The 19,014-nt window shown below is 52.4% G+C and overlaps 1 protein-coding gene across 8 annotated transcripts in view; it reads left to right on the top strand.

Annotated features, from left to right (window-relative positions):
• Nucleotides 1-19,014, top strand: part of Nphp4 (nephrocystin 4) — a 101,499-nt gene that overhangs the window by 52,570 nt on the left and 29,915 nt on the right. For all 8 annotated transcript variants that reach the window (XM_087214589.1, XM_013065202.3, XM_087214588.1 and 5 more), the window contains 3 exons: nucleotides 5,949-6,087; nucleotides 15,790-15,851; nucleotides 17,887-17,985. In XM_087214589.1, the coding sequence (XP_087070715.1) occupies nucleotides 5,949-6,087; nucleotides 15,790-15,851; nucleotides 17,887-17,985 (300 nt within the window). The remainder of the gene's footprint in view (nucleotides 1-5,948; nucleotides 6,088-15,789; nucleotides 15,852-17,886; nucleotides 17,986-19,014) is intronic.

The following is a 19,014-nucleotide window of genomic DNA, read 5'->3' as shown; positions in this document are numbered from 1 at the left end:
GTCCCAGGTCTGGTGGAATTAGCAGGAGCAGGAGGGTCGGAGATCAGTAAGGAAAAGTGTCAGCGTTATGAGTATCCCAGTTTTTGACTAAGTAGATTTTAGGGTTTATGTTGTTAATGATTATTTTACTGTTGTTTACTGGGAAACAAAGTAGCACATCATGATTATGTTTTCTTCTTCAATAACTCCTGTCTTTTTCCCCTGAGCAAATAATTGTCTGTTTTGTAAAAAGTTTGTATCTCCAGAAGCTGCCACTTTCAATTCTTGGCTGTGACTTATGATATTTACCTTTGTTTTCCAGATAATATGCTCTTATTGTGATTTTTTAGTTTATCAATTTTAGACATTACACACTGACTTCCAGTAATGATGGATGCGGCCCAGCTCCTTCACACACCCGTCTGTCTAAGCCACATCTTCTTGCAGCTTGGCCTTGATTCAGGTCAGCCCCAGGAATTGTGCAGCATGGCAGGCCTGGCTGGAGAACCCACAGGGCCCTGGGAACTGAGAGGACTGAGGGACAGCACTGAGGGGGAACTTGGGGGTGGCCTAAATCCATTGACAGAATCCTGGGCTCGCCCCAAGCTGCAGGTGTGTGGATCTGTCCCTGAACAGCAGGCTGAGGAGTTTGAGATCTGCACCGTGGGGTGGATTGCTGTCTGTCCCAGAGCTGCCCATGGGAGGAACACATGCAGAAGAGACCCGTGGGGCACTGCACCGGCTTTGGGAATGGCACTGACGTGGGAGCCACAGCCCACAGGAGACTGCTCGGAGACTAGCACAAGCCCACTGGGCTGAGCTCTGCTTTAGCAAAACTATCAACAATCTTTCTTCATGGGACTTAAATCAGACTCAGTATCTCATAGTGTAATATGCAAAATGTCCATGATACCATCTAAAATTAATTGGCATGCAAAGAGCCTGGAAAATCTCCACCTGTAGGGAAAAGACATTAACATACGCCAACACCAAGATGACACAGTGTTGGAATTACTGGACAAAGATTTTAAAGCAGCCATTATAAAAATGCTCTAGTAAGTAAGAGCTAACACTCTTGAAACAAATGGAAAGATGGAAGGTCTTAGTAAAGAGACAGAAGATATGGAAAGGAATGGAGTGGGAAGTTTGGAACTGAAAATAAAGTAAACAACATTAAAAATTCACTACATAGAGTCCACAGCAGGATGGTGATGGCAGAAGAGCCAGTGAACCTGAAGGTAAATCAATGGCATTGATCCAGCCTAAACAGTACAGAAAGATTGATTGGAAAACAGAGGACAGAGTGCCTTGTGGGACAGTACCAGAAAGACTGACCCTGTATCCACAGCATCCCAGGAGGGGAGAAGGATATGGTTCAGAAAAAAATATTCAAAGAAGTAATTATTGAAAACATGCCTTGTTTGGCAAAACTTCTAATCCTACAGATCCAAGAAGCTGAGTGAACGCCAAAGAGAAATGCAGAGACCCACACCAAGACCTGTCATAACTAAAACTAAAGACCTGTGGTAACGAAAACTAAAGACAACGAACATAATCTTGGAAAGAGCTGTAGTTAGAAAATGAGTAATTCGAATGACTGTGGATTCTTTGTCAGAAACCATGGAGGCTGGAAGGACAATAAGAGGTGTGAGCACGAAGACCCAGCACCCGGACTCCGATCTGCAGCGAGACTCATGGAGGCGCAAAGGTGACATGAGATGCCCGCAGGTGGGTGAGAACCAAGAGAATTCATCCACAGCAGGCGTCTTCTAAAGGAGTGGCTGAAGGGGTTTCTTCAGACAGAGGGAGAGGATCCCTGTTGGAAATACGAAACCTCAGGCGTGGAGGACCACAGAAAGATGAGGAGAGAGAGCTTTCTTCTATTCCGGAGTCCTTTTGTTTGTTTGTTTGCTTTTTGAGGCAGGGTCTCATCATGTAGCTCAGGCTGGCCTCAGACTCACTGTGTAGCCCAGGCTGGCTTCAAACTTGTGGTGATCCTCCTGCCTCAGCCTTCCGAGTGCTGGGATTACAGGCGTGCATTACCACATCCTACTGTTCTTGAGTTCATTAGAATATGCTAGATGGTTGAAGCAAAAATGTAGATGAGATTTCAAGGCATGTGGCTATGAGAGATGAGGCAGCTATAAGGTAAAAGAGGGCAGGTGCTAGCACTATGTGGTGTAGGGGCTCTGCATTCTTGAATATATACTTGAATATATGCTTTTGTTTGCTTTGAATATATGCTAAATATATACTTTTGTTTTGCTTTTTGAGACAAAGGTCTCACTATGTAGCCCAGGCTGGCCTCTAACTCATGGCAATCCTCCTACCTCAGCCTACCAAATGCTGGAATTACAGGCATGCACCATCATGCCCGGCAGGAATTTACATTTAAAACCTAGAGCAGTCACTAAAATAAAATACAAAGAGATAGGTAAAGGCCCAACAGATAGATAAGATGAGATAATTCAGAAGAAGACAGAAAGGGGAAATGAGATTTAAAAAAAAAAAGCAGAAGGAGCAAGTAATAACAAAATAATAGTCCTGCATCCAAATGTACTAATAATTACATTGTCAGTTGTCTAAATGTTTTGTGTGAAGTCAGAGGTTGTCAGACTAAATGAAAAAAAAAGGTTTTTACTTTAAATATAATGATGTAGTGGCACGCACCTGTCATCCTAGCATTCAAGAGGCCGAGGCAGGAGGATCACCTCGAGTCTGAGGCCAGCCTGGGCTACATAGTGAGTTCAAGGCCAGCCTGAACTACGTAGCGAGATGCTGTCTCAAACAAACAAAGAAAAATGAATAAATAAATATGACAATGTAGGTTAAAAGTAAAGAATGGAGGAGATTACATGTAAGCACTAACAACTGGAGGGGCTGTGTGAATATCATTCAAAGCAGACTTCGGAACCAAGGAAATGTCCAGAAACCGAGAGAGATCACATCTGATGAAAGATACAGTCACTAAGAAGACGTCACGGTCCCGAAAGTGCTTGCGTCAGACAGAGAGCTTCAGAACACACGGAGCAAAGCCAATAGAACCGAACAGAAAATCAGGCAAATCCGTGATGCCAGGCAGAGGTTTCAGCCCTCCTCTCTAAGTAGACAGAGACCACAGGGACAGAAAAGACTCGGAAGACGTCATCCTCCAGTTGCATCTGGTTGTTGTTTGCCAGCACTCTGCCCAAGAGCAGCAGTACATGGGCTTTCTAAGTGCACCAGATTAGACCACATCCTGTCATGAAACAAGCTGATGATTTCACAAGAATTAAAATTATCCAAGGTATAATCTCTGATCATAATAGAATTAAACTAAAAATCAGTAGCAGTAAAGGTATAAAAATTACCAAATATCCAGTACTTGGGAGGCTGAGGCAGGAGGATCACCTCAAGTTCGAGGCCAGCCTGGGCTACATAGTGAGTTTAAGGCCCCCTGAATTACATAGTGAGACCTTGTCTCAAAAAAACAAAAGAGAACAACAACCAAATTACTAAGCAGTATATTTCTAAATAATCCATAAGTCCAGGAGGAAACCTCAAGAGAAAACAGAAGATATTTTGATCTGAACAAAAATGGAAACACAACATAGCAAAATTTGTAAGATGCAGCTAAATCATGTGTTGATAGAAATTTGTAGCACTAAGTCCTCATATTGGAATGAAAAACTTAATCTAATCTTTAATGCCTTTAGAAACTGGAAAGAGCAAAATAAACCTAAAGCAAGAAGAAAAGTCAATAGTGAAGAGCAGAAGCCACTGAAATTAAAAACAGAAACACAATGGATTAAAAAATAGGAAAAAATGGAGCAGAAAGCCTGATTCTTTGAAAAGAGCCATAAAATTGATGAGCTTCTGACAAGATGGCAAAGAAAAAAGAGAGAACATGAATTACGGTAGTAGGAACAAAAGAGTAGCAATCACTGTCGACCACACAGGTTAGGCTGTGGACAGTGGGGTATGATCAGCAACAGCGGAGAATTAATATCATTCTATCAATGGCCCAAATTTACCCCGATTGAGTAGAGAGCCAAGTCCTTCTGTAACTATTACAGAAATTCAATTCATTGCTCGAACTCTTTCAGGGAAGTAAATATCCAGGCCTGTTCATCTTGAATTCTAGACATTTAAGGAAGAAATAACCTCAGTTTTTTACAGTTTCTCCTAGAAAATGGAAGAGACAGGGAAATCCCCTGTTCATAAACAAGACTGATATTATCTTGACCAGAACCAGTAAGTACCAAGAAAGCAAAACTGGGGACCCAGCTCTCTGATGAGCAGATCCAAAATACTTAAGCAAAATCTTCACAAATGGAATCTCACACTATGTAAAAAGAATAATATGCAGCGAGTGGTGGGGACTTCTGCACAGATAGGAGCCCGTTTTCCACCAGAAAGCCCACAGAGGTAATTCACCACAGTCACGGCCAAAGGAGGGAAGGAAGACCTTCACATGCTCCTAGCAGCTGACAAGATTCAGCATCTCGTATGAGAAGAACTCCAGGCACAGGAAAGCTAACCAAACACGCACGAGGCTCTGTGGTGCAACCTGGGAAGCCTCCTCCTCTCTGAGGCTCACCTTGGTTCTGCTCAGGTGAGATCAGAGACCAGAAAAGCGGAGAGGTGTAACAGCTTCTGTGTCAGCAGATTCCCCTTCTCCGCGAAGCCAGCTCTCCCCAGAGCTCACCTCTGGATTTAATGCACTTTCAGGCAAAGCCCCGCAGAATTTTATTTATTTACTTATTTATTTCTTTGGTACCGGGGTTCCAACACTGGACATTGCGCTTGCGAGGCAGGGGGCGGCACCACTGAGCTACGTCCCCGGCTATTTATTTTTTGAGATATGAACAAGCTGATTGTAAAACACAGGTGACAGGGCAGAGGGATGAGCAGAGTTGAAGCAGTTTTGAAGAAGGACAGGGAAGTCGGAGGAATCAGGCTGCACAGTTGGAGGTCACCCTAGAAAGCCACATTAGTCAGAGTCGCATGTTCCTGGGGAGGAGGCTCGCGGAGATGAAGGAAATAGTCCAGAAGTAAGTCACAGTGCGCATATGAGAGAAATTGAGGCTTGGGCTCACTTAAGAATCTCTGTGCCCCAGTTTACTATAGCTGTGTTTACAGTCACTCAGCTGGAAAAAAACCCAGTTGCTCCTAACCAGTGACATACAGGAACCAGGGCTGCACCCACACAGTGGAATACTACTCCGCAATGAAAAGGAGCTGACCGTTGATTTGTGGCTCCAGCTTGGATGACTGTCATCTACACTGTATTGCGAGAAAGAGCCAGCCTCAAAAGTCGTATGTTGAAGTTGTGGTGCGCTTGTGCATGCCTATAATTCCAGCTACTCTGGAGTCTGAGGCAGGAGCATTTCAAGTTCCAGCCCAGCCTGGGCAGCTTTGTGAGAGAGCCTGTCTCAAAATAAAATAAAATAAAATGAAAAAGGCCAGGGGATGTAGCTCAGTGGTGGAGCACTTGCCTCCCATCTGCCAGGCCCTGGTTCAATCCCCAGGACAAAAGGAGTTTGATCATAAGTGTTACAGGTTTGTTTGGATGGCATTCTCTCGAGAGACCAGACCGTGGCCTTGGCGCTGGGCCAGGCGTGGCCACCGAGGGCTAGGTGTGGCGGGTGGCACTGACCTGAATCCCCCCTGGGGCTGGTTGCCTGCATTGTGCCTGTGTTCAAACCCGTAGAACTACGTGCAGAATTAAAAGTCAGTTTTACGTGTTAATTAAGCAGCTGAGTATATTGGGACTTATTAAATATATTGAAAATATATTTCTACTTGGTTAAATTCCACTCTGGAATGTCCAGTGTGTTCTTTTGGGATTTCAATGACACAACAGATCATTTTTACCCTAGATTAATAATCTTACTTGCACTGGTGGCTCCGTGGCTGGTGCCTTGGCCCCGTGTGCCCCTGACCTGGCTGGGCAGGGTGGCCTCACAGTCTCTTTGGCTCTGTTGCAGGTGAAGCAGACCGAGGTGGGGACGGTGCAGTTCCGGTTCTCGCTGAGCCCGGAGGAGCTGCCAGAGACCCCCAAGGAACGTGCCGAAGGCCCCCGGGCGGAGCGGCGGCCCTGCGGGAGGCCGCCCCGGTCCCCCTCAGGTGAGCATCCCGGCGCCTCTCCTTTTCCTCAGGAACAAGCTCAGGCCAGCCAGGTCTCACCAGGCGAACAGGCCAGGGCTGCAGAGGGCCTGAATTTGGATCAGTCAGTCGGCCGTTGTCGTGGGACTCGGACAGTGCCCTGCAGCCTGGCCTGGCGCTGTCACCTGCCCCACACTCAGGCGTCCTCAGACCCTGCCGAGAGTCCGGTGCTGAAGGCCAGGGTGCGAGCTCAGGTTTGCACTGTTGGGAGGCACCTCCTATGTGTGCCTTGGGGATGTGGGATCGAGTGTTTGGCTCCAAGCAGGAGTGGCCATGAGGTGTGACAGAGGGACCGAGAAGGCGTGCAGGCTGGAGACAGACACACAGGTGTGTGGGGCCGGAGCACCGTGGTTGACCGTCCTCTGGGCTTGGGGACCCGGGTGCAGGTCCTGTCCCTCCCGGTGGAGCCTGTATGGGAGTCCACTGTGGTGACTGGAGCAGGAGTGAGGGGGGCCTTGGGGTCCCCTGGCCGCTGAAGGAGGTGCCCAACCTTGGCTGCAGTGGTCACGCTGGCCTTCCCGCTGGGTCCAGATGGGCAGACAGGGAAGGACAGTGCCGAGCTGTGGTGCCTGGGTCCAGGCAGAATGCACCCGCTTTTCCTAGGTCCTGCCATGGAGTGCTAGGATTCTGTCCCTCAGGGCTATTTTCTTCAGGAGCTGAGATTATAGTTGCAGAAACTGGCCTTGTTGAATTTAACTTCCTAGGGGCAGGAACAGCCCGCTTCCTTCTTTAGCCCAGAGCTTGGAGTCCTGACCTCTGTTTTCAGGATCTTCTGGGACTTTCACAGATAGCTAAAAATAGACATGCACCCAAACTCCAGTTGATTGCTTTGGGGCAAAGCACACTGTAAGTCCTTTCCTTCTTTTCAGAAGCAGTGCATTTGAAGGGTTTGACTGTTCTGCTTTTTCAGTTCTTGGGTTTTACGAGGAGTGGATTGTTCTCCAGTCTCCGTGTCCCCTCAGTGTGAGTGGGGCCTCCGTGTGGAGCTCCCTCCCCGAGGTGGAGCCAGGTGGTCTGCAGAGCCCCTTGCTGGAGCGGTGGGTGGCAGCATCTTTCTGTCAGTGTCATTTCAGGAAAATTTCCATTTCAAATACAGTGTAAACTCTGTGTGTGCTAATTCTGGGATTTTTGTCAGCTTTGGTCCTGGTTTAAGTTTTGTTTTTAATTGGCCGGCACGTGTGATAATGCTGGGTGCCTGTGGGGTGGGGTGTGTGCTCCCGCCACGTGGACCGGACCTTACGTAACTCGGGTCAGGCCAGTCAGCACCCAAGACTCCAACAGTTGCCGTTTCTCTGTGGGGAGGACATTCCGAACCCTGTCTCCTGCACACTGTTGATAACTGGAGCCCTCCTCTGGATGGCAGCACCCCAGAATCGAGCTCTCCGGTCTCACGCTCACCTGGTGCCTGTTGACACCCCTCCCTGGTAGTCCAGGGGCTTCAGGACTTTCCTGGTTTTCACTGACCCATGCCCTGTGTTTTCTGGAATCTGTTTCCCCCACGCACTGCATGTATTTTCTTTTGAGATTCCTTCCTTCCTTCCTTTCTCTTTCTTCTCTTTCTTTCTTTCTTTCTTTCTTTCTTTCTTTCTTTCTTTCTTTCTTTCTTTCTTTCTTTCTTTCTTTCCTTCCTTCCTTCCTTCCTTCCTTCCTTCCTTCCTTCCTTCCTTCCTTCCTTTCTTCCTTCTTTCTTTCTTTTTCTTTTTTTGGTACCGGGGATCGAACTCAGGACCTTGCACTTGCCAGGTGGGCATGGTGCTGCTGAGCTACATCCATGGTCCTTTTGAGATTTATTTTTAAAAATTAAAAACAATTGGGCTGGGGATTTAGCTCAGTGGTTCCGCTGCCTCCCTCGCAAGTGCAAGGACCTGAGTTCAATCCTCAGTACCAAAAAAAAAAAAAATTAAAAACAATTCACAGTCAAAGATTGCCAAGGCACTTTTGAAGTAGGGAGCTTTCATCTTTGTTGATTTGCAGACTTCGCCATGAAGTCGCAGGAACAGGGACATCATGGAATCAATGCAGAAATCGATACTTAGTGAGGGGGACAAAGTGGGGTACGGGAGACACTGCAGGGAAGGTGTGTGTGAGCTCTCATTGCCGCTGTAACACAGCACCTCGATCTCAGTGACTTCAAACAGTGCGACCGTATTTTCTTACTGTTCTGGAAGTCGGAAGCCCAGCATGGGGTCTCAGAGGCTGGAGTCCAGGTCTCCACAGGGCTGCATTCCTGGTCTTCTCCCGTTTCCCAAGGTCGCTGCCTCCCCTCACCCACCTCTGCCTGTGGAGGAGCCCAGTGGCCTCTGCAGACCCCTTTCTGACAGCCTCCTGTCCCGCTTTTACCCACTGGGACTGTGGTGTGGGGGGACCCCCACCCAGACCGGTGCGATGTCCCCACTGAGGTTAGCAGGTGGGAGCCTGTGTCCCTTGGCAGTGCAGGCAGCCAGTGCTCACCAGGAGGTTCTGAGGATCAGGGTGCAGGCGTCTTTGGGGTGGGAGCATTTGCTCTGCTAATGCAGGCATGAGTGCTTGTCCATGTAGAAGATAGGAAAGTCAGTTGTAATTTCATATCATGCACAAAATAAATTCCAGATGCATTAAAAAATCAAAACTTTAGAAATTTTAAATTTAGAATTAGATTAGAAAGAAGGATTATAGAAAAGTTCCTCCAAATCAATAGGAGGTAGATGAGGAAGCAAGAAAAATGAACGTAGGATAGGAAGAGAGAATTGGCAGAGAAGAAACCAGAATAGGTAGCTAATGTATGAAAATTGCTCGGTGTCAGTAGCGATCAGGAAATGTAAAATAAAGCGAGAAATCATGTCAAGCCCCCGAAGCCCAGCTGTACGGGAGTGTGCAGATGCGGGTGGAGGTGTGTGTGTGTGTGTGTGTGTGTGATATGCAGCTCACACTGCAGCCTGGAGTGCACGTCTGTCCACTGCCCGAATAACTGCTTCATCTCTGCATGGGGACATTTTTACCTCATCTCATGTTCCTTCTGGAATAATTATCCTGTAGAGAAAATGGCCAGCTTCATCTCGTTTCCAGAGATGCCGTGAGGAAGTCGCATCCAGTTCTAAACTTCTGACCCATGCCTGTGATTTGCTTCCTTTCTGGTGTCTTCCTGAGAGCCGAGCCGCTGCCTTTCTGGGCAGCTGACCCAGGGTGACAGTGTCACCGGTCTAACCTTGGAGAACCAGCTCAGATTTATTTCATTCTGTTGTTCTTTCAATCTCAAATCTTATCTTTATTTCTAATTGATTTTGACTTTCTGTGCGTCTGTTTTTAATTTCATCCTCTTAATTTCTTCAGATTTAAAAAAAGTTGAATGTTTAATTTATCTTGTTTTTACTCAACAATAAAACATTTAAGGTTTTGCAGTTCTTCTCTAAGTATAGCTTCAACCCTGTTTCATAGGTTTTGATTTATAGTGTTGTTATTTCCTAAACTATTGATTCCAATTTGTGTTTCCTTTTTATTGTGGTACTGGGAATCGCACTCAGCATGCTGTGTACTGTGAAATACATCCTCAGCTCTGTGTTTCCTTTTTACCTAGAATTTGAAGTAGTGTTTTAAAATAGTCCCACATTAAAACAATAGGTTTTATACATGGAAGAACTTTCTCTTTAGCTTCCCACAGCCCTTTGCTATTTATTTTATATAATAGTGTGTTGTCTGTGTTGTCTACATTTCTTCTTTCCCTCCCTTTTCCTGGAGTCTGTTGGTCAGCTTTGCTAAGTAACAAGTAATCCCCAAATCTCAATGGTTTAAAGCAGAACAGTTTACTGCATACTCTGGCTACACATCAGCTGCGGTTGAAAGTGAGCCCGCTAATCCTGGACACACAGGGGAGTGCCCCTTTGAGTGCTTCTGGACGCTCCTACAGGAGTCTTTAGGGCTGAACCAATGCCTGCCTCTCCCCCTTCTCAGCCTGAGGAAGGACATCTCCCAGTCCTCTGTGCCTGAGGGCCACGGGGCTACATGCAGTCGGCACAGAAGAGAAGCAGCATGTCACTCCCAGGCCAGACCTTCACTGGTGGGACAAGGAGCTCCTGAGCCTCCCACTCCTTCTGTGACCAGCAGAAAGACCAGGAAGAGGAGGGAAAGAAGAACTGTAGACAACCCAGACAACACACTATTATATACAATAAATAGCAGAGGGCTGTGGGAAGCTAAAGGAAAGCTCTTCCATGTGTGAGGCTGGGCTGGGCTTTAAAGCTCAGTAGATGCATCCATAAGAAAAGGCCAGAAACTTAACAGTTTTCCCCTGTGCCGACCCCAGGGCTCCCGGTGACCCCAGGGCTCCGGAATCCCCATGGCTGGTTTGGCTCAGCAGAGTCCCGAGTACGGACCCCCTTGTTCTGCTGTGTCCCCGCCTTTCCCGGGACAGCCGGGGGCGCTGAGTGTGGGGAGTGGGTCCTGGCGCACACTTCTTGGGCAGGTGAGGGAGGGTGATTCTGCAGAGGGACGCGGCAGGAGTGCAGATTCAGGGTGAGCCACGCTGGCAGGGTAGTGACTGCGTGGACGCAGAGACTGAGCTGGAGTCCAGGCCTCCCGGGATGCTGCGTTCCGCCGCTCCGCACCCTGCCCTGTCCAGCGAGCAGGCACTCGCCTTGCTGCATCCTTCCCACGGTGCGAGGACAGAGACCTTCGCTCAGTGGTCTGTGCTCTGGCAGCTGCTGTCTGGGCCCAGCTCGGGGAAGAGTGACCACAGCCGGCTGTGCGGGGCTGGCAGTGGAGAGGCTGGGTCTCATTGCTGCCCAAGGGTGTCACTGCCCACGGGCCGCATCCAGCAGCAGTTTGGCTTGAGATGCAGAGCTTCGGGCCTCCTCTTGTCATCTCCCTGTCAGGGAGGAGCCTACCTTGTTTAATGGAAGGGCCAGGAATTGAGCTGTTGAGCGAAGGCACCACAGCAAAGCACTGCCGTGCGACCTGCTTCCATTTGGGTTATTTAATTGGATTTATGGCCGCCTTCATGCCATGCTAATATGACTGCCTCTGGCCCGGGCTCCAGGCGTTTGAAGACATTGCCTCTCAAGACCCAGGGTAAGAGACTTTTAAATACCCACTAGTGTTTAACTTATGATGGAAACTTTTCATACTTCAATATTTTAACGACTTATACGGCTCCCGTGGAAATCTTAATGATATGTGGCTGTCACTTTAGGTGAGGTACTTTGGCTTTCTGTTATGAATAATCCTTTTATTTTCCCTATGAAACTGCCAGGGGTTTATTCATCAGCCATGCTAAAGAGCATCACAGAGCCACTAGAGGGCACTCTGTCTTCATTTTTTGTGACTCAGAATTTCCTTGACCCATATTTTGCTTTTTGAACATTCTGCGGGGCCCGAATCTGGGATTGTTTGCTTACTAGACTTGAAAACATCCCTGCAGCAGGGGTCATTGCAAACACCCGACCTTGCTGTTTGCCGGGATAGGTGGAGTTGCGTTCGTGCCGCGATGCTGTCGTTGATTCTTTGGAGCATGTTCTCCGCAGGCCGCCCCCTGGCTGCATCCGGGAGCTGTCAGTTATGCAGCAGCAAGGGAGAGTTATAGCTGGAGTTGCTCTCTGCTCAGCCTTTCACAAAGGAGTGCAAGTGAGTGTGCCGATGATAAGGAGCATTTTGCTGGAGAAGGCTGGTGAGCGTGGTTCGGGGCACAGCTTCGATGTGGGTCGGGAGCTTCCAAGCCTGGCCTGCGGTGACCCTGCAGTGACCCGGGGGGCTCTGGGCAGCTCACAGGACCCCCACCACACTGGGCGTGATCAGCCACCGTAGGCCCTACTGTTCTTGGCTGCCCTGGGTAAATGGATTCCGCTTGGAGACCATGCCCACTCCATTATGTGATCTCCTTTTATTTCTTAGATTTTGCCCATTTCCCCATTCCTGTGATCAAAGTCTTAGGAAGAATGAATTTTTACCCACAAATAGGAATAAAGGCCTTTCAAATGGGTTTGCCTTGTGAATGGTTAGTGTCTGGAGTGCCATTAGCCACTGATTCATCCTTTCACGGTCTGCAGACAGGAAACTGTCTTTGGCCACCGTCTTTCCTGGCAGCGGCCCCTCCTCACCTCCCTCCCCCCCCCTGCCCTGCCCGGCCGGCCCTTTCCCTGCCTCTGCCGAGCTGCTGCAGGTTGCTAGGCAATGGCCTCCTCCTGCCGCCCCTGCTCGGGACTGTGGTCCTCCCCTCTGGTAACTGGCCCTTCAGCCAAGCACAGGCAGGGCGCTGTCCCCCGGGAACGTGCCCTCATCCTGCTGCATCCTTGGTGGGCCATCAGTGGGAGGATGCTGGGGACCCTGTCCATGGCTCCACCCTGCCCCTGATCCCTGATCCCAGTGTGCGCGGGGCGGAGATCACCACCCAGTCCTGTGTTAGCCATTCACGAGTCTTCACGGCATGTCTGAATACAGGCAGGCGATGAGATGTTTTTCAGACAAATGGATCAGTGACACAGAAAAGCAAAGGTGGTAAAAATGCTGTCCTTCTTTCCCCTTCTTTCTGGTTTTCCTTTTAAACGGCAGCGTAACTTGCATACTGAGAAGTGCACTGCTCGAGGGGACAAGTGGCTGCTCAGTGACATGTGGTGCAGGTGACAGACACTGAGCCCCGCTCCCCAGGCCCCCTTGGAGTTGCTAAGCAGAACGGGGAGGTGATACTGGAGGTGAGAGGCCTCAATGCCCTGGTCCCCATCCCTGTCTGCCACCAGGTGGGGTGACTGACTGAGAAGCAAAGCCAAGCGCACACTCCATTTTGGGGACAGCCCTGAGGCGGGGTGCTGGAGTGACCAGAGCTCCCTGTGTGTCTGTTTGCACTCCCAGTGCTGCTACCAGGGCGGTGTGTTCTGCTCTGTTCAGTCTGGTGTGCAGAGCAGGCCTCGAGTAGTTCGTCTCACCTGGCTCAGGTGCCTTCTACGGAACCCTTGCCCCGGGACCAGAAGCGCTGTCTGAGAAGCGCCGAGCAGCGAGGCGCATTCCTGCTCCCTGGAGGCAGCCTCGGGTCCTGGGGTCCCCGTGTGATCCAGCAGGAGAAGCAGAAGCCCAGTACTGTCAGAGTGCAGGCCCTGGCCTGGCCTCCCGAGGCCTGGGCTTCGTCAAGTGTGGATGGAGCCGAGGAACTTCTTGAAGCTAAATTGACAGAAAACTGGAGTGGACTCTCGAGATTTTGTTGACAGTGGTTTCAGTGCACAGAGACTGATTGGAGAGTAATAGAGTGTCAGGGAAAATTAGTGTTCAGACAGGAGGCAGACCGCGCTGCAGCTGGAAGCCCAGGCATCCCTGTCTCCGGCCGTCAGCCCTGGGGTCTCGGGAACTGCTGCCTGGGTCCCTTCCCATGGCCCCGAGCCACCTGGCACAGCTGTGGAAAGCGCCTCTTGGGGTCTCCATGCTCAAATTCCAAGATGCACATCTGAACCCAGAGCCTGTGCTCGGCAGGCGCCCAGGGAGGAGCCCATGTTTGGTGCAAACCCAGGGGGAGGGGTTGTGGGGACAGGGCCCGGCTCTGGAGCCTCACTGCGAGCCTCGCTGGGTGGTGTGGCAGTGCAGCTGGTCCTGAGGGACATCATGGCAACGTGATGGTGACCGCAGCCCTGAAAGCGAGTGCGCTTTGTAGCCCACGGTTGAGGCCGAGGATGCGCTGGGCCGTGAGTGTGCAGCAGGCCTGCTGCACGCGTGGCTGCTCCCTTTCTCCCCGTGGTGGCCGTGGAGTCACAGGACGCGCAGTGCCTGGTAACTTGCCCTTTGCCTGGAGACCCTGGGCTGCCCCACACCAGCCTTCCCGCGGCTCTGGCTGCACAGGGCGTGTGCCAGCTCACACGCAGGCTCCTCGGTCTCCTCAGCCCAGTCTCCTGGTGGGGCTCCCCGGGCATCGTGCGCGTCCTGTACACACGTGCTTGCTGCCAGTGGCCCTCAGCCAGGCAGAAACCAGGCTTCCTTTCTAGCTACATCTGTTGCACCGGAAGTGCAGTGGGTGCCCCTGGGCAACGCCACAAGCCACCGCATCCGCGTTAAGACAGAAAGATGTGGAGCGTGGTGATGGTGTGGTCTTGATAGATTTCCTTGGACCGAGCTTCCCTGGGATGTGGCTGTGGGTCCGCTGGCCCCGGCTCACAGCAGGTGTCGTAAGCCATCTGCCAGGGCCTCTTTTAGGCTGTTTCACTCTCTCAGAAAGTAAGAGTGCATAGCAAGCCTCCACATAAGGAAGGACATGGAGAAGCACAGCACAAGTACCCACTATGAGAACCGGGAGAGCATGCGCAGACCCCTGTGATGTGCCCCAGCTCCCTGGAGTCCCCAGCTTTGACTGTGGGGGCTGCGAGAACCTTCTCATGTGCCTCGCTGCTGCAGCGTGCCCAGCACCGAGCCCTCCTGGCCAGGAAGATGCAGCAGGCCTGGCTCCTAAGTGCAGCTTTCTCCTAGCGGAGGATAATGGAGCCATTTCCTCCAATTTTCCTCCTTGCCAGAATCAGCCTGCGGAGCTCTCCGAGTCCTCGTTTAGGGTGGAACAAAGCTGGACTCCACTAGTGGCTTTTGTGCTCCGTCCTCTGCTGTTCAGGAGGGTGGGCAGGGCTGCTGCGCCGGGCCCTGATGTCTGCGGAAGGTGCCTAGGAGCCGGGAGAGGCATTTGCTCAAAAGTGACCCTGTCCCGGGTAGTGTTGCTCCTGGGAGGGTCTGCTAGGCCTCCAGGAGGGCAGCTCATGTCCCGAAGCCAGCTCCTCCCTGGGGTGTTCAGAGTTCCCGAAGCACTGTGGCTGGGCTTGTCAGATGCCTTGAGGCTGGCGAATGTGCCCTGCCTGGGAGGCACTGGACCATGAGCTGCAGGCCAGAGTGGTTGGGTCACCCGAGGTGGGGGAGCCCTGCCTAGGGTGGCTCAAAGTGCCTGGGCAGATTCTGGAAGCTGCTGGAGGGGTCTGGGCCTTTGTCTGCTGATGGGCAGGAGCTGCGTGGGCGGCTTCTCTGTAAGCAGCCTTTGTTGTGGTTATTTTTGTCCTGCTGTGGTCCAGAGTGGGGCGCTGGGGATAGGTGCACTGTACTGAGAGTTGTAGATTCGAGGGCAGAGGTGGCCCCGCCTAGGCCACGGGCCGTTGGGGATTCCAGGGGTGGTGAGAGACCCATTTGCCTGATGCTGATGGCAGCAGAAGCCATGGGGAGGGCAGCAGCGCCACGGAGTGACAGTGACGGCCACATGAGGCTGACGGGCGGCAAGCCTGAGCAGAGGGTCCCTCTCCTGAGTGGTCCAGGTGACTGGGAAGACCCGGTGGGGTGGGGCCGGAGGCCTGGGGACCAAGGCTGTGCCCCTAGGGTGCCAGGCTGATCACCCCTCCAGCAGGTGCCCAGGGTTCACGTCTGTGGGCCACACCTGGCCTGTCTGCTGGGCAGCCCCCACTGTGGACAGGAAGTGGTGACCATGGTGGGTATGCAGTGACCACAGATGGATGGATCTGCACGGACAGACACCAGGCGGCCCTCCTCAGGGCACCAGAGCCTGGAGCGAAGGGCGGGCCTCCCTCCCACCTCCGGCCTCCAGTGAGGGTTTTGTGCAGAGCTGGACGGTGCCTGTGCTGGTGCTGAGCTGCAGGCTGGGTGGAGAAGGGCGTTGAGGCCCAGCTGTCCGGCGCTCAGGCTCCCTGGACTCCCTAGAGGCTGATGGCACCTTGTGCTTCCTCCCAGGCCCACCAGCACCGACGCCCCAGGGTCTTGCTGCCACCCAGAACTCTCCCGTGGGACCAGGGGTAAGTCCGGGCTCCGTGGGGCCCACTTCTCAATTCCAGCAGCAGCACCCAGGAGCCCTGGGTTTGAGGACTCCGCCTCTGCAGAGCGGTTGTCCCCGAGGGGTCTCTGCAGCTTGGGGCTGGGGCTGGGGAGGGAGGAAGTGCAACAGACTGCCGGGTCCCCGCCTCGGGACACGCTGCCTCACCGCTGCCAGGCCTCCCACTGACGCCTGCCGATGCCCACTTTGCCACCTGGCCTGTGCCAGCCCTGGCGGGAAATGCCACTGCTCCTGGAGGTCCTGGTGGCTGAGGCCCTCAGGACCAGCAGCCTTGGTCGTTCTCCCGAGAGGACACCAGGTGTGGTTCCCTTCCTCTCCCCACCCACTCTGTCGGGACCACAGTGAGTGAGGGACAGGCAGTAGCTCGTGCTGCCGGACCCAGGGCCACAGCTGACGGTGGCTGTCACGAAGGGCGCCCCACTGAGCTGGAATTTCCGGTGGGGCTAGGGCTCTTCCTGGCTCGGCCAAGCTCAGGCAGTGAGTGCTGAGCTGCCCACGGGGACTGCCTGTGGCCTGCTGGCTGCTGCTTCCTGGTTTTGAGAGAGGTCAGAGCTGACCTGTTCCTCCTGGTGACTTTGGGAAGTCAAACAGTTCATTAGTCTTGGCTTTCCTTTGGACCGCTCTGGGGCTCCCCGTTGGCCTAACCCAGTGTCTTCCCTGCGTGGTTTCCATGTCCCCCGAAGGGCATGACATTTCGTAGGGTACTCTTTTTGTTTCTGTGGAGTATTTTTTTTTTTCAGCACTGGGGATTGAACCCAGGGCTTCCACACTAAACTATATCCATAGCCCTTTTTGAGACACAGTCGTGCTCAGTTGCTAAGTTGCCCAAGCTGGGCTTGAATTTGTGATTCTCCTGCTTCAGCCTCCTGCGGTGCGGGGATTGTAGGCATGTACTACTATGCCTGCTTGAACATTTTTTGCTTCTTATGGCCATAAGAGGTTTAGAGTCAGTCTCTCTCTCTCTCTCTCTCTCTCTCCCCCCACCAAGTGCTGGGAATTGAACTTAGGACCTTTGCACTGAGCTACACCCCCACTCCTTTTTTATTTTTTAGTTTCAGACACGGTCCTCCTAAGTTGTCCAGACTGGGCTCTAACTGTGATCCTCCCACCCCAGCCGCCTAGAGTGCGGGGATTACAGGTGTCCACTACCACGCGAGGCTTCGTGAGGTGATCAGAGGAAGCTGAAGAGACCCTCCCTTGTGATCTTTCCCACTCCCTGTGGGTGCCGCAGGGTGCCTCTCTGTCCCCTGCACCTCTGCCCTTGCCTTCTGCTCCCTCTGCCCGCTCAGTCTTCCTCGGGAGAGCCGTGCCTCCTGACAGGGAGCATCCCAGGGGCAGTGTGGCCTGAAAATAGACCCATGTCTCCAGCGGAGGGCAGTCCCACCCCGCCATGCCAGCCTTTCTATAGTGGCATTCACTTCCCAATCTAAGCCTGAGCCCTGATAGAAAGTTTGCCTTGAGCCAGGTGCTGGGCCAGCCTTGTCCCCGAATTCCTGCTTCCTCTCACAGTATTCCTGTGAGCCTTCAAGGTGGGGGACAAAGGCCAGGAGCCATGATCCAAGGCTGTGGGTGGTGAGGGGTGGGCTGGGGCCTCCTCCCTGGCTTTCTGTCTCCAGCGCCAGCTGGACACCACAGTGGTCAGTGCCCTGGTAGAGGCTCCCTGGGCCTGGGGGACATAGGGGGCTGGAGTCCGCCATGAGGGAAGTGAAGCTCAGAGGCCCCGGGACCGCCCAGCCCTGCCATTGAGACTATTCCCTTCTCCACTTGCTCTTCTGTGCTAACTGTATTTCTGTCCAGGTTTAGTCCAGGAGCGATCACAGAACCACAGCTGTCTATAACCAGGACCGAGTTGGTCAGGAGCGGTTCTGGGATCCAGGAGTCCGCAGGCGTCCCTGCCCTGTGTGGCTGGGTCCCGAGTTGTCCCCACACCCTGTGTGAGTCAGTGTGAGCTGACTGAAGAGCGCTGGAACGCCTCACCCAAGCTCTCTGCCTTCCAGTTGTCACTGTCCCAGCTGGCGGCCTCCCCACTGTCCCCAGCTCAGCGTCATTCAGCCAGAGTGAGTCCACAGCCACTGGACGGTTCCCAGCCCCAGACAGTAAGTGTCCCTGTGCCCCCACCCCGCCGCATGGTGGCTGCACCCCGACTGCTGTGGGGAGCCTGGGGTCTGCCAGCCGTGCTGGTCCTCGGTTAGGTGACAGGGACTGCGGGGCCCTCTGTCCGTGGGCCTTGGGGTGGGGTGGCACGCTGCGCACCCTCATGCTGCAGACATTTGCCACTGTTCTTTCTCAGTGGCATTTGCACTCTTGCCACAAGGCTCCATCTGATTGAGATAGCAAAGTTAGAGCCCTGGGTGTCTGCACTGAAGGAGGGAAGGCGTTGCTGGGGCTATGAGGGGCTGAGCCCAGCCCACGGCACCCTGACCTCTGCCAGCAAGGGGAGGGGCGGGGGCTCCTTGGGCTTCAGCTGTAGCCCGCATCCTCCCTGCCCTGGGATTCACGGACAGCTTAGGCTGGAAGGCCGCCCCCTATAGCACCTCAGGTCTCACCCTGTGAGGGGCTGAGGACACACGGTTCCTTTAATTGCTCACTTGAGAACATGCGCTGTGCTGTGGATCTGCTGCCCTATTCACCTGTTGATGAAGGGCCTTCTGGCTGGATTGTTGCCCCGGGGCACTGCCTGGGGTCGCCTTGCCTGTAGTGACCCTCACAGTCCAGCCCAGTGCTCTGGGCCCCTGATACCTGCCTTTGCCTCAGGGCATTTGAGGACTAGAGCTGCGGCCCTATCTACAGTTTAATTGTGTTTAGAAGGACTCATGCCCTTTCTGTTCCATCCACATCTCTTGGTGTTAATTTACTACCTCAGGTGTCAGATGTTTCGCATGGTGCTGACCAACACATCAGATCGATGGTTATTTTCCTCGTTCTTTTTTTTTTTTGACTCACAAATCGGGTCACCAGGTGAAATAAAGGATGCCCCCTTAACGTTGAATTTCAGATAAAAACAAATAACTGTTTAGCATAAGTATGCCCCAAGCACAGCATGGGACACTCTTGTACTGAAATCATTCGCTGTTCACGTAAAGTTGCACTGTAACTGAGCCTCCTGTACTTCCGGTGGCTGAGGC

Source organism: Heterocephalus glaber, unplaced genomic scaffold (genome assembly GCF_053883595.1).
Source record: "Heterocephalus glaber isolate CG9 unplaced genomic scaffold, H.glaber_assembly_v1.0 deba00001447, whole genome shotgun sequence".
In the NCBI taxonomy this organism is placed as follows: Eukaryota; Metazoa; Chordata; class Mammalia; order Rodentia; family Bathyergidae; genus Heterocephalus; species Heterocephalus glaber.
Note: the sequence above shows the minus strand (reverse complement) of the source record. Positions and strands in the feature narration are given on the sequence as shown.